Below are 15235 nucleotides of genomic sequence, written 5' to 3'. Positions count from 1 at the left end.
AGAACAGCTGATCAGTCTGGATGTCCCACCAGAGAGGAGCAGAGTGGAGGTGAACCTGATGATGATGTAAATAGCACTGAAAATATTGTTGTGGTGGTTTTTATAATAAAGCTGAAAACATCGTCTGAATGTGGGGTCGAGCAATTTTATTTAGCCTCTGATCTGGACCATCGTACAGGTTATATGATATATAAATGTAAAAAAAATATGTATTGACTTTCCCATAAAGTCGTCAACATTTGCCTGCTTTTTGAGAACTATTACGATTTATTTTCTATAATTGCATAAAATATATTTTTGATTTATTGAATTTATTTTTTAATTATATTTCATTCTTAAATGTCATTGGCCACTATGCAAAATTAAATCTACAACCTGTTCAAGGTGCTATACAACCACTTTGGAGTTTGGATATATTTAGGTTGCTTCACATTTGTAAAAATGCTTATTGGCGGTGGTAGTGTAGTGGTTAAGGAACTGGGCTAGCGTGCAGTAGCCTGAAAGTTGTCCGTTCAATTCCCGGCTTCCATTGTTGTGCCCTTGAGCAAGGCACTTAACCCCAAGTTGCTCCGGGGACAATGTAATCCCTTGTAATATAGTTGACATATGTAAGTCGCTTTGGCTAAAAATGCGTCAGCCAAATGTAATGTAATGCTTGCGCTATGGTTGTGAAAATGCACTGTGGTGCCTTCAGATATTTGTCTGAATGGCAACAAAATCTTATACAAATATGCACTGTCTGGCATATAGCCTGAGTAACATTACTCTCTCGCTCAAGTAAATGTGTGTTCATTACGTATTTTTGTATATTTTATTGTATTGTTATTGTATATTTTTAACAGCTTTTTTTGTATATTTCTTACTATCCTTTCTGTTTTTACTTTTATATGTAAAGTGATTATTGTGTACTTGAGAGCAAAGAGCACCAGAGTCAAATTCCTTGTTTGTTTTTGCAAACCTGGCCAATAAAGCGTATTCTGATTCTGATATTGTGGGTGTCCTTACATATCCCCTTCCATTATTAAAACATGGATTGTGTGCATTAATCAATAAATAAAATGTGCATTCGTTGGCATAACCACCATTGCTTTTATTATATTGTAGTTGTACATGAGACAGTATGATAGATGGTTGGGGATATCTGCACCTCTTGGTGTATCCAAGATAACACTGTGCACATGATATGACAGTTCCATACATAGTCCTTTTTTGTGTGTACCGTAAAGTGTCATTATTTGTGTATAGATAGATAGATAGAAAAATCCAGTCCAGTCTGACATTTTGCATATCAGAGGCACATTCATCAAAGTCTGAATAAATCCATATAGGAGCTAAGAGATGAGTCTAACTGAACGGAGATTCAGATCAAAACCAGATCATGAAGAGAAAATGGAGGCCCAGCAGAATTAACTTCTCGCTCCAAGTGGTCCTCTGTGTGACTGCAAACAGGTCCGTGGCCAGTTAGCAGTGCTCTCAGCTCATTCCACTCCACTGCAGGGATGTGTACACCACTTCATCTTCCTCCTCTTCGTAATCATCACCACCTTCTTCTCTTTCTTCTTCATCTTCCTTCTCTTCCTGTTCCTTCTCGTTTGATTGCTGTTGTGTAGCGCGGGGTGAGCAAAGCACCACTGTCTTCTTAACGTTTGAGCCGAGTCGGGCCATCGCCAAGATGTCGCAGAGAGGAGTTGCCGTGTCCATAGCAACACAGAGGGCAATGAAATGAGCATGAAAACGGAGAGGGTCACCTGTGAAGAGAGAAATAGGACAGGTGTGGTTCTTCGTAATGTGAGGGGTGTTGGGGTGGCTAGAGTTTAACAAAGAGCCAGAGCTGTGTTCCTGTAGGTAGGCCATAGATCAATACACACACAAAAAAAGAGATTTCATCCAGACAGCTTATATCTACACTCAACGGTTGGCTGATGCGGTTTGCTAACAAAAAAGTTGCTACATCTAGCGTTAGCCCATGGTGGTGAGCTCTGAAACTTACCAGGGTACACCAGGTAGTCTCCACCAAACTTTCCTGCTGAGGTCAGGCAGAACCCTCTCCTACGCAGGTCCCTGTAGACAACGAATTTCGTCTGTGAGCGCTCGTCCTGCTGCACCGGCCAGCTGGCGGCCAGGAAGTCTCGCTCGTCACTGAGGTAACCGAGACCTGCTCGGGCAGTGCACATCTGAATGGTCATGGCAGACACAGGAAGAGAGAAGTCCCGATCCAGAGCCTCCAAGCGTTCCCGCACTGTGCCCTCTAAAACACACACACAGGTCAAGATTACTTTATAAGCTTCTGAAGAGACTCACACACAAATGAAGACTGTGATTACTCACATTTTGAGTGTTATTCTGGTTCTTTGAGAATTCTCTTTAACCCTTGAAGGTGTAGGTTTTTGAACGTTCTAAGTTTCGCAACAATTGAAGGTTCTAAAATTCTATGTTGAATTCAATGAACCCAGATATTCTTTAGAACGTTCATTTCTCAACATTCCTGTCACACCAGTGTGACGGTACTCCTTTAAGGGCTAAAGCACACATGCATGCTTACCGTTCTGTGAGTCATTCATGACCCTTTCTAGAACCGCTTTCCTGTCCTGGAGTGCAAGAGCACTCTGCACTTTGTGACTGCGCTCAAGGTCCTCTTGGTACTGTTCAACTCGCTCCGAGTGGTCCTTTTTGCTATCTGCAGGCATAGGTCACATAAGGTCACATTTCCCAGTCCTATGGTGCTATGCGAAAACTTTAAAAGATAACCTTCAATGTAATGTTAATGTTTAATAATCTGCACATATTTAGCATGTCTTTTAAAATACATTTTAAAAAGAACGTTACAAAAAATAAAATAGCTTTGCTACCTCTACATTTCTTGCTACTAAGACTTTGGCTTTCCCCTCTTCAGCCAGCAGACGTGCTTCCTCGTCCAGAAGTTCCAGCGGTCGACCCAGCCGAGTGTTTTGTCGTGGCTGTCGGGCAAGCGAGCCCACCAAAGATCCGATGACCCCGGCTTGTCGGGCAATCTTTAGATCGGCAACACGCCACAAAAGAGGCGTCGACCCGCACATACGGATTCCAGCTAAGGGATCCTTCTCTGATCCATGGGAGACACCCTTTGCGGATGTCACACAATCGCCACTATCAACTGTGTCCATTCTCTTTTTGCCATTTGTCAAGTCCATCTGTGTGACGCCGTCGGACACATCCATCAGCGATAACTTGGCGAGCAAAATAACGCAACTTTACATGTATGGACACCTATCTCGAAATCGAGGCTGTGATTATAGGTACATTGTTCAGGATCTACCATAGTTTGTATAACTTTAAATAACACTGTGTTATGCAACTTTACATTGTAACGTTAGCCAACACGTGCATAAAACTGCTGTCAGCAACATCACGAGTCTTCACACATTTCGAACTTTTCTTACATTTAAGGTCTACTGAATCCAATAACGCTTACTGCATATTACACAGCAATGACATTAAGTGTTATGCATTCGGAAAATGCTCCAGATTCAAATCTCCACAAGATCCAGAAAAAAACTAGCTGCATGCAGACTTTATCCCTGTTGTGCATTTGTTCTTCCTCGTTGGATTACAACGGTTAGAACAAAGTTTAGCGACATCTACTGTTCCGGAGAAGAAAATTCAGAAATGTCAAACAGGACCTGTCCCGTTGCATTTGACCTTTATTTTACTGTCTATTTGACCGATGCTTCTGTCTTCTTCTCTCTCACCTTCATTCCACGCGGTCCTTTCCTTCTTCTGTCACTGTCACACCCACTCTTGAAAGAGATGCGAAAAGGCCCCGCCCACAAGCCTTGACTGAGGGACCCCATTCAGAAATCCGGGATGAATAACATAACCCCTGGTATACGATAAAGGGGCCACTATAATAACATATCACATAATGTAAGCTGTTATATATGAAAATCATCATAACCCGTAGTTTATGATTCAAGACATATCACTTAACATAACCCGTGTTATTTGACTGAGTGGTCCCTTTCTACAGAGCCCCTAAGGGGACATGAGCAAAACAAATCTAAAGTTTAAATGCAAAACTTTCATGTGCTCACGCAAAACTTTCACGTGCTCACACAAAACCTTCATGTGTGCATGCAAAACTTTCATGTGCGCACTTGAAAAGGTTTTGTGTGAGCACCTGAAAGTTTCCTGCCAGCCATTAAAGTTCACACATAAATCCACCTGGCGCCCAACCGTTAACGCTACCCCACTTCCGCCACACATTTTTAAGACTTGAAAACAGACACAGTTCAGGTTTATACGCAATGTAATTTGTATGTTGTACATTGTAGTATGAGGTATACGTTTGAACGTTTTGTTACATTTACAATAATACAATTATGAAGAAAAAAATAACTATATTACATTGTTCTATGGTTAATGGGCAATGTCATCATTGCTATTATTTTAAGATTTTAATTGTGCAAATATGTCTTACTGATCAATTTGTATGCACAAAAAAGGAGTATGGTTTTTGGTCACTATTGTGACAGAGTATAAAACCTAAAATTCCACTGATTTAACATAAAATCAAAAAGGGTGTACTATTTGTGTGTTAGCAAGGTCTAAGGAGTAAAATGTATGTATTCAAATTGTTAGAAATATTTGGGATTAAACAGGTGAATGTAACAATTCTGATAACCAGACACCCCCGTCCCCCGGATACTCTGCCAGCCCCCCGTAGTATAGCCTACACAACACTCCATGCACTGCAGCTATTGGCAAAGAGCAAGGTAAGGCAGACACAAACAACGCACAATGCATACATCAATAACATACAGGTCGTTACAATAATAAGAGGTTTTCCAGTATTTTATAGGCTAATATTGAAAATGTCACATATTCACACTAATAGGGTGTTTCTGCAACAATGGGGATTCTAGTCCCAGTTGTGAAATTTTAGATTTATTTTTTAAAATGTTCATATGATGCTTCATAATGCACACTGTGTGATTATACATCTTGACATAAAAAAAATATGTAAAGAAATTTAGATTTCATTTTTATGCTAAGCAATATGCATGGGTCCAAAGATTTTTGTTCATGTCTCTCAACTGAGGTCTCAATATTGAAAGACATAGAACAAGGTAATTCAATTGCATTTCAAATTAAATTGTTTCATAGAAATATTGCTCTAGACCATATTTAATTTGTTCATTAAATTACTGATTAATTAATTACTCATTGCTTATATGATTTTTTAAAATCAAAATGCACCTGTCCCTCCTTTTCACATCCTTATATATATTTAGGAAAATAGTTGCACCCAATAGTGAATATAGGAGGTCATAGACAAGGAGAGGATTTAGAATGATTTTGTTTAATTTCAATGAATGATTTTCTGTTGTTTTGTAATTCTTGTGTGAAAAACATATATCTCTTTATTCTTGTGCGTAAGTTTGATGAAGACTTTTCATATTCCTTCTCTACAATTCCTGCTCAGATTCCTACTAATTAAAGACCAGACAAAAACATATCATTTTTAAAAGCCATTATTTAAATGTACAACAATGAAAACAATATATCAGACAGCATACACCATACACAATAACATGTGTAAAGAATAGAAAATGTAAAAAAAAAAACATAATTTACGTAGTATAAATTAGTTTTTTTCTCCCTACAAGTCTTATAACTACATTCAGTTGTAATGAGAAGTCCTGCATTTGGTGCTAAATTTTTTTAGCCCTTCTCAAGATCCTGCTCAGCCTCTGCTGAAAAAAGAAACAAGTTAAAATTCTGCCAATCACAAGAAAGTGTTCTCAATGATCACAGCCTGGGGGGCCTTCTCCTCTGCATTGCCACTAGGTGGCGCCCCATCACCCACACTAGCTTTCTTTAGGGATGTGCAGCACATCTTATCCAAACACTCCTTCCTACAGGACAGACTGCAGGGCCAATCCTTAGCTTGATTACCAGGCAGAGCTGGCAAGGCTGGCTCTCCATTTAGACTCTCAGTGGCAGTCTCCGGCTGGACCGTACACATGCTCACTCCGGCTCTGTGTAGCGTTTCCATCACCCCGGCAACAACCTTATCCGGCCCCTCCCGCCAGCAGTGAGCATTCATGTGCACGTGTACGGAGGCCACCAGGCAGCTCTCGGTCAGCTGCCACACATGGAGCTCGTGCACTCCTTCCACGCCGCGCACGGCCATGAGCCCGTTCCGGAGATCTGGCACGCTGAGGCCCGGGGGGCAGCTCTGCAGCAGCAGCAGACCCAGGCGACGCACCTCGGGCAGGGCACAGGCCAGAAGCACCAGCACGGCCATCATGGACAGTGCCGGGTCCAGGTAGACCCTAGAGCTGCACGACTCCAGCGGGTGGTGACAGTCAGGGCTGCTTAGTAGTGCGGTCAGTGCGTTGGCGAGAGCCAGGCACGGGCACAGCAGGTCACGGAGGATGGTGGTGAGAACCCGGCTTAGACAGCTGCTCTGATGACCTCTGAGTGGTGCTTTGTAGGGTACTGACAGAGAAGGGACACATAGGCTTGCTGGATATCCTGGCAGAGAGACAGAGAGAAAAAATTAAGTCTTGATGAATACAAATACAATATCCATACTTGAATACAACTATTTATGTACTAAACCTATTTTATAAACCATATACTTATACAAACTTTTTTGAGGAGAATAGTATTTGTAGTGTACCAGGGTTACTATGGGAAATGTTTACTTTCTTAAAGACTTTAGTCGAATGTTGATACAACACAGAACATAGAACAACATGTTAGGAGTAGAAAAAAAAACATGTTGAGCCGTACACACCACAGAGCTGACCTTGTAAGAATTCAATTTTTCTTTTTTCTGAAACAGACTTCAAATTGCAATCCATTCAACTGTTTTTTTGTCTGTTGTCTATAGTGTTTTTGTTGCCTTTCTTTCGGCCAGGCTGACACTGCAAATGCCACACTAACTCCCTCAGATTCTTACACAAATGGCTAGTGTTACAATGTCCCTCTCTCACCACTGCTTATGAGCAAAGTTTCTTTGCTGTCAAACCATACTTTTCCCGAATGTCAGAGCTTGATATCTGTTTCTCTAAACTCCCCATACCCTAAAAGATGAGACGCTTGGAGGATTTGTATTTGTTCACATTGTTAGGTCTGATGGTAGCGGCATGGCAACGTAAGAATTATCCCAGCCAGGTCGCCAATAAATTTGAATGGCTATTGAGTGTGTTAGACTAAAGCACAAAAGTAAGCCAGAGAACTATTTTCAAGCTTGAAACGGCTCTTGACAGGACAAGGTATCCCCAAGAGCAACTCCCTTGGCGTGAATAAAAGTGAACAAAAATGATTCTAGAAATCAGAAACTAAAGCTGGCAGAAGTCACTTTAGAGCCGTATGTTTAATCCATGATCTCTTAAGAAAAAGTGACTTGTAGTAACCTAATCACTAGCATATGCTAACAAAATAAGGTTTTTTGGCTACCAGTGCCCTCCAGGTGAACTGCAAGTGATAGGCGACAGGCTTTCCTCACCGGTGTGGCCAGTGCTGTACATAGGAACCTGTGACAGAACATTGGTTAGCTCAAGAGCCCTGGAGTTGGACTGAAGATGTTCCTTCGGTTCTGAAGAGGATGACCTCTCGTGTTGTTTATTAGACCCCAGAGAGTCAGTGGTTGTTGGGGTCACAGAATCGCTGTCGGGATCCAGAACACTGGGTGCGCCAGGGTTACAGAACAAAAGGGACCCGTCTTGAAGAGCTCCCTTCACCAACCCGTCTTCTGTGGCTTTTGCCACAGCTACAGTACAACGAGCCAGATTAGTATGATTAAAAAACAAACACTTCACACAAGCATCAAATTTGAAATGCATCTACTTCAGCGTGGCTGGCATTATCACTCCTTCATTTTCACATGTACTAATACACTGTGAAATGAAGAATTGAAAACAGGACAATTCATGGTTCATAATGTAGTCCAGTTCATGGTGATGTCAGGTCTGATTGTCTGCTACATTTCTGGGTATCAGCGGTTATCAGCAATGGGCAGTAATGCACCTAATGCCGAAATGAAAATCTGACATTTTACTCAACATGAAATTGTGTTACTTACTTTTGCTGCCATGGCAGAAATAGAAGCAGAATATTAAGTTGCTGCACGAGCTTTTTTACTGACCAATAAAAGATACACTGATAAAAAGATGAAGACAGAAGACACGCAATAAAAAAAAAAAATAAAAAAAAACAATTGTTACCTTACCTCTCTCACCTGACCCTAAGCCAAGGTGCTCAGACGCAGACCCTGCTGGCCTGAGCGTCGGTCGAGCCCAAGCGAGGCCCAACATGGCGGCGTTGAAGAGCAGACTGAGGGCGCTCGCTGCTGTGGCCAGGATGGGTCTCTGGATGGGATGTGGCTGGAAGATGTAGCTGAGAATCTCCAGTGTGACCGACACGCACAGGGAGGCCACGATCAGCGCCGACACCAGCGCGCCGAACGGCTGGACACGAGACGGCATGACGCATGAGAGAGCGGAAGTGGGGTCACAGCCCAGAGTAGGGATGGGTCCGGCAGAGGACACGATGTTAAGGTCGGGGCGAGGACTGCTGGGGGGAGAGGAGCTGGGATGGGGACAGGAAGTGATGTGTGAGTTTGAGGAGATGATGTGAGGAGACGGGGTCAGAGAAGGAGACGCCAGAGAGGCCAGAGGAGGGGGAGATGGAGGAGGAGTGTGCGCAGACAAGGGCTGCTGGAGCGACAGGTGGAGGAGGATGTAGAGGGTGTGGAAACCGTCCACCATGTTGATGAGGCAGTTGCAGAGGCGGCTGACGACGATCTCGAACAGGAGAAGCAGCAGGGTCAGTCCCAGCATGCACTTGTACCCGATGCCCCTCCACAACCTCACATGCCCATCCATGGCACCTAACGGACACCGGTAAGATTCACGTAAGTAAAAAGTAAGGAAATATGACAGCTGATTCACACAGAATCTTCCAGTGCAATAGGTTACCCAAATGTTCTCTTCAAAGGAGGCACACACACACTCCACAAGGCAGTACCATAAATAAATTACTCTTTGGACAGTGATCAGATTTTTTTTTACAAATAACTGACACCAATTGTGGTGCAGAACAACTGTGGCATAACAAATAACAACATTGTTTCAAACAGTGATAACTTCATAACTTGAAGCTTCCATTTCGCTTGAATAATTTCCAAGAACAAGGTCTAGCACAGGATGGGCCAAGATTCAAGGTTGCCTAACGGTTTCTCTATGGCAATCGCAGTTAGGTGAAAATCCATAGTGCCTCTTGCCTAACTGTACGTGTCCATACCACAATTCGGGGGTAGGGTGGGGGTCTGAATAGTAGGCTACTGCAACATGTAGGCTAAACAGGAAATTCAATGTGATCCTCTAAAATTCTAGACTCCGAGAATCATTGAAGAATGCTTAGGAGTGAACAGTGTTAAATCACCTGTTGCATAGGCACATGCACATGCAAGGCAAAGACAGTTCATGGATGGTGCTTCATATGGCTACGCGAGGCACTGCAATAGTGATCTGAAATTTCACATGTTTGATACCAAAACCATATACCAGGCTACACTTCCTATAATCCAAATGATAAATTGTACAAACCAACCTTTTTTAGTAATGGAATTCCGTTTTGTGATTACCGGCAGCGTATCTCGACGGGAGGGTCCTTGCGTTTCCTTCGACAGTCTGGCAGACAAACTTTCTTTGCCGGTGGTAAGCGCCCTCCGCGGACCATCATGTCCCACGCCCACCCAACTCCCCCTGTTCTAATCGCTGTCATGTGAGTGAATCTTTCTTCGTTATCCTCTCTTATCCTCGGGTTTCTTTGTTATAATCCCGTTAAGGGCCACCGCCATCAAAGTCTATCAGACCCTGTTTCCAGATGTTCTGGACTTTCTATGGGACTGGGTGATCGCTTGAGCATCCCCTTAAAACGAGTAGGTTGATGTTGATGACAATTGCTGATAGAGCAATGCAATGTGCTGGCTTCCCCCCTATACAAACTGATTAGACTACATTATGATTGATTCATAATGTAATCAGTTTATATAGGGGGAAAGCATATTGTTCTATCAGAATTGTTTAGCCTAATTCAACAGCCTATACCCTAGTGATTTAGACTGTAGACCTAATCAACCAGATAATGTTATAGTTACAGACTAAGCTACTATATTTAATTTAGCCTAGGCCTACATGTAATTTGCCTCCGGGCCAAGAATGAGGAAACCATGTCATTCAAGATAGCATGCAGCTCTGTCCTTTCATAAATTCTGCCTGTGGACAGCCCTCCCGGATATGTCCTTATAGATATTTCGAATAGAACAACTGTGATATAAAGATAACAAATTAAATTTGGGGTGACAAGACGGAAAAGCCTCTTTCAGCATTAAACAAACACCCGCGCGCATTCCATGAGACCACGGAGAACTGCTGGAGGGCCCGCGAGGAAGTTTTTGATAATTTGCCATAGTGGTTGTATAACAACTGCCTAAAAGACATTTCTGAAATACATTTGAACGTTCCAAACGGCGAGGATAGAGTGTAGACTGCAAATAAATAAAAATCCCTATAGCCTAAACTTGACTATAAGTAGCCAAAACCACTCTCTAACTTTATGAACCAGCATACCATGGTTAGAGAGGCCCATAGGTGAACAGGCTACGTGATATCCAGTTTTCAAGCAAATAAAGCCTATGAATCATGATTACATTTTAGACAACATATTGTACTTGGTAAAGCCTACACCATTATGAACATCTTGCATGCATACATTTCTTACCAGGATGATAATTATGTTCTTGTGACTGAAACGATTCATTCAACAGCATAGCACACCGTTGGATACATCCTTTATTGCAGTTAGAGTGTGTACCAACATCACATTTTACGCATTACTTGTTTACCGGCAGGAAGCTATCACATCGATTGCACTTGTCCCTGTGATATTTTGCTTTACCTGCACTGTGTAATTGTACATGGGGGCAATTACCAAGATTTCGGGTGAATGCCCCCACACACACACACCCCGATGTTAATCGCTAACCCAACCTGCAAACAGTGAGCTGCCGCTGCACATTCTGTGTTGCTATCTTCATTATCTGTTAATGGTTAAGATCATATTTTGTGTTTGTCTCGAACACCTCCGGTTCTCCGACCCCTCACCCCACCCCCCACAAAAGTGATTCAAGTTTTAGGTCTTTTTTTGCTGAGGTGGTCAGTATCAGTGGTCAGCCTGCTGTGCAGAGTAAAATGTCCCAGGTCAGGAGGGCTAGATCTTTCCATGTAGAGTTCAGTTCAGAGTCTCACACAATGTGTCCATGGAGAGAGAGGAGCTGAATCTACCACACATCTCCTTTTTGAAGGAAAAAAAGGTATGATGTCTTCTTTGCTTAAAGTTTAAGTAGCTTTTGATAACAGAGATAACATCTTTTTTGGTGATTGGTGTAAAAGTCAGATATGAGATTAGGTTATTTAAATCACAGTGTTAAATGTGAAAAGGGTTAGAGTGAGTTCAATTATTTATTCCAAATGCATTTTGTGCATGTAAGTCACATGAAAATATAAACATGACCAGGTCAGTCTAGAAATTTCAATAGCAAACCTTTTTATTTCAATGATTAAACAATAAACCCATCACCTATCTGCCAAGTCACCCACCACACAACCATTTAACCTTTGAAACTGAGGCATGATGTTTATGTTCATGATCTTGCAACTATTCATTACCCATAACTAAATGAAATTGAATACAGGGAAAACATAGCATCATTCAACCAGTGACTATAATGGCAGCCCCCAACAGTCATCATTAATAAAAAGAACAAAATGGACATCTGCGTTGCTGCACTCTTTAAGCAGGCTGAGGATGATGGTCAGCAATAGCAAAGCATCAGAGAGCACAAGAGAGGAAATGAAAAACTAAAGGAAAATCAAATCGCCCCACCCTCCCCCACAGAGGTATTCCAAGAAAAAAAAAACTCAATATGAATGTATAGAGACCCCAGGCCACTGGGGGCAGCATCCTTTGATCCTCAACATGGAATGCCAGAGAAAATCCTTTGTTAAGTATTTTTTTATTGAAAAAAGGAAATATGGAAAAGGCATTCTGAGGGAAGAAATAAAGAAGGTTATTCACCCACTCTGTCATCTTTGACCCTATTCAAATTCTGCACCAAAGCAACACCTTAGTCTGAGATCAAATCAATTAAAACACTTTCCCGACCTATCTTAGTAGTGATACTTGTATCTCAAAGGTCTGTTGACAGAAAGAACAGGTTCAGGGAAAGAAAACACACACCAATCCTGTTTCCAGACTTGTAGCCTGTGCCCTGCAATAGTAGTGTAGTTAATGGCGATTGATGTTACATTCTGAGGAATGTGGAAGTCAAGGGCCACTGGGGTTACACTATACAGTTACATAAGGGAGAGATTACAATAAGTCTCTGAATTCCATCAGCATGGGGATTACTGTAATAAGTTCCAAATAGACTAATGGACCCCACAGGAGAGAGCCAGTGAGAGGGACCCCATGGAGACCGGTTCAGGGAAAAAGAAAGAGGTTGAAGCAAGGTTCTATGACCCCAGTGCCACCCTTTGTTAGAGATGTTAGCTCCTAGAAGCCCCTCGGGGGCAGAGCCAGAGCAGACGAGAACTGCTGACTTCACAAAAAATACAGGACTTTCAAAGGCCCCGCTAACCGTTACCTCTGTATTAAAGCACTCAGACATTCAGAAAATTTGTCAAGGAGTATTTCAGAAATACTAATTTGCTACATCATTCTAGTAGTATTTATCTAGCATGTTTTGTATAAGAACAACTACTTCAGTTTCCAGACCTTTCCCTGATATTTACTACCATTTCATCACAATCTACATATGTTGCAGTCCATATATTTGTTATTGGCTACTTTATAACATACAATTTATGCTGTAATTGTGAAAAAGGCTCTGTGCCTTTGGACATTAACACCCAAGAATGAACTTGCCAATCTAAAATACTATTGTCATTTTATCTCATGATTCACCCTTACTCATTCATTTGACTAGGTCACTTTTAGGACATACTGGAGTTTTATTCTAGTTTGGTAGCCTAGCTTACCCAGTCTCATCATATGCATAATTTTTCACGAGGTGGAATTCATGTGCTTTTGTTCTCTGATGTGCTATAGCACTGGGTTAACTCAAGCATAACTGGGTAGGAGTGGCCACCTTAGACAACGGTCTGCCTTAGGAATTGACTTTGCTGAGATAGGATAGGATAGATGTGACTGGACAGAGCCTGATCGCAATACCCCACATACTCCCCTCTAGTTCTTTTGCAGCCAAGGTCGCATGCACATTCCAGTCACACAGTTGAAAAACATTCCCCAGGACACCAATCCTATAAAAGTGAACAGTGACATAGTGAAGGATGTCTGATTAGCCGATTTCATGTTCTGGGGTATTTACTTTTACTACTTTTTATCCTGGGATCAATCTCGTCAATCAGGTTACCCTAAACAAAGCTAGTACATACGAGGCCTGCATGTTTTCTTTAACCAATTGTTGCGTCCACTCCATGTAAAATGTGTATTTGTCTAGATTCACTTATGTTGTCAAATAATAAAGCCAGCCCTGCCTAGCAAATCCAGATTTAACTAGCAAACCAGAAGTGGTCTGCAGTGTACCCTTTCCCTTCTTTAGAAAATGCATATCCAGGTAAACTCTAGATGCAAATTCAGTGGCTGTAAATGGAAACTGAATATAATAAGACACATTGCAAAATAAACCACGTGCCCCTTTTGAAAAACCAACAAACCAACATGTGCTCTGAAAGCATTTCTCACAGTAGGTCTCTTTCCACATGGCCGACATCTGTGACCTCTCAGATGGCCCTCTTTTTTTTTTTTAACTGAGTCATACCTACTGGCAACAACATCCCATCACCATGGCAACAAAATGTGTGGTAGAAACAGCTAAGCTGTGGCAACAGAAGGGGGTTGGGGAAACAACAAAAAAACAAAACTAAACAATTTTTTTTTATCAAGTTACCAAATTCACTCAGACACAGCTGCAGGAACTCCTCAGCGATTTGGGTACCATTAACATTAGCAACCAGAACCTAAAAAATGGTCATTCATTCATTTCATGTGAATGAATGACCCATTCCAGAGTACACAGGAAAAAGCAGTACCTGAGGGTTTTCCACAGCAAAGGCCTTTAAAAGACTAGCTGGTAGGAGAATTCATGATGAAGCAGTATCTAACAAATGTCATCAAACACCAGTGGGGCTTAAATGGATCGATGAATAAGGTTGCTGGTTTAGAAAAAAAAAACTACACAACAAACAAGACTATCAACACTTGGAATACACTGTGGTTGTGTAATTATCGGTACATAAGCATGTCAGAGCATCACGTATGAAGACATGAGGGGAATATGGAGAAACAGCCAGTCATAGAATTCTCATTACATGCATTTATTTGAGAGAGATAGAGAGAAACAAAAATTTACTTTTCCATACACGTCAGTGTGCTAACCAGCAATTTTTTTTCTGTCGTCTTTTTTTTATTGATTAATTTAAACAAGTAATTTAAAAATTACTAAAAATGAAAAGCATTACAAACATGGGATTGGAGAGAGGAGGGCGGTGAGGGCAGCACAGCAATGTGAATTTATTTGGAGGCCAGTACAATCTGTTACAGAGGCAAAACACTGGGGCTGGTTTGGCTGTTACTGTATGTCTTTGAAACTGTGGCAAAACTCGCCCCCATCTGTCTGTGCCACACACACACACACACACACACACACACACACACACACACACACAGCAAGAGAGGGAGGCTAACTCTGAAACAGACTTAACCCTGTGCCGGGGTCACTTTCATTCTGAAGAGAGCTGCAATCACACACCTACAGCAATCTGGGAGAGCAAGAACAACAAAAAAAAGCTACAGGAGACGTTTGCGTACACACACAAACACACAGCCATGGTATTTAAGGCCAGTGATGGCCGCCCTCTAGGACTCCCAAAGAGGGGGCCAAAAGTCCTCGGTCCTCAACCCCAGCCAACCCCACCCAGCTCCGCACCGACCAATCGAGACGCCTCTCCTCACTTTGCTTTGCATCGTCTACCTCCAGACTGAGGCAGAATGACGTGACGTGACAGCTCCCGGACGCATCTGCGTCTCTGGACCTCCCATCACCAAGGGCTCCGCCGTGCTGACCGTGAGTGGCGTCTCCTGACGATCGACAGCGAATAGT

At 42.2% G+C, this 15235-nt stretch overlaps 2 protein-coding genes across 3 annotated transcripts; both read right to left on the bottom strand.

Moving 5' to 3' along the window:
- Positions 1-1050: 1050 nt before the first annotated feature.
- Positions 1051-3731, bottom strand: tsen34 (TSEN34 tRNA splicing endonuclease subunit). The gene is made up of 5 exons (XM_048264842.1): positions 2847-3731; positions 2705-2715; positions 2543-2673; positions 1991-2248; positions 1051-1748 (listed from the first exon to the last, which is right to left on the bottom strand). Exons 1-5 carry the CDS (start codon positions 3195-3197, stop codon positions 1474-1476), a joined length of 1026 nt encoding a protein of 341 aa, XP_048120799.1. The 5' UTR covers positions 3198-3731; the 3' UTR covers positions 1051-1473.
- A 1763-nt stretch (positions 3732-5494) lies between these two features.
- LOC125308891 (zinc/cadmium resistance protein) lies at positions 5495-10994 on the bottom strand. 2 transcript variants are annotated; one of them, XM_048265535.1, is made up of 4 exons: positions 10774-10994; positions 8219-8878; positions 7496-7759; positions 5495-6516 (listed from the first exon to the last, which is right to left on the bottom strand). In XM_048265535.1, exons 1-4 carry the CDS (start codon positions 10820-10822, stop codon positions 5765-5767), a joined length of 1725 nt encoding a protein of 574 aa, XP_048121492.1. In that variant the 5' UTR covers positions 10823-10994; the 3' UTR covers positions 5495-5764. The 2 variants fall into 2 exon arrangements, with proteins under 2 accessions (XP_048121492.1, XP_048121493.1); XM_048265536.1 differs by lacking the exon at positions 10774-10994 and adding an exon at positions 9601-9681.
- Positions 10995-15235: the final 4241 nt, after the last annotated feature.

The sequence above is a fragment of the Alosa alosa genome, chromosome 15 (genome assembly GCF_017589495.1).
Source record: "Alosa alosa isolate M-15738 ecotype Scorff River chromosome 15, AALO_Geno_1.1, whole genome shotgun sequence".
In the NCBI taxonomy this organism is placed as follows: Eukaryota; Metazoa; Chordata; class Actinopteri; order Clupeiformes; family Clupeidae; genus Alosa; species Alosa alosa.
Note: the sequence above shows the minus strand (reverse complement) of the source record. Positions and strands in the feature narration are given on the sequence as shown.

Bases quoted from the DNA above. Each gene is read 5' to 3' on its own strand.
- tsen34 (XM_048264842.1), bottom strand. From the start codon at position 3,197: ATGGATGTGTCCGACGGCGTCACACAGATGGACTTGACAAATGGCAAA. The intron at 2,249-2,542 runs GTAAGCATGCAT...TGTGTGTTTTAG, and splicing joins CATGAATGACTCACAGAACG to AGGGCACAGTGCGGGAACGC. The intron at 1,749-1,990 runs GTAAGTTTCAGA...CTCTCTTCACAG, and splicing joins AGACTACCTGGTGTACCCTG to GTGACCCTCTCCGTTTTCAT.
- LOC125308891 (XM_048265535.1), bottom strand. From the start codon at position 10,822: ATGCTGTTGAATGAATCGTTTCAGTCACAAGAACATAATTATCATCCT. The intron at 8,879-10,773 runs GTAAGAAATGTA...GGTGTCCGTTAG, and splicing joins AGAACATAATTATCATCCTG to GTGCCATGGATGGGCATGTG. The intron at 7,760-8,218 runs GTAAGGTAACAA...GTTGTACTGTAG, and splicing joins CTTAGGGTCAGGTGAGAGAG to CTGTGGCAAAAGCCACAGAA.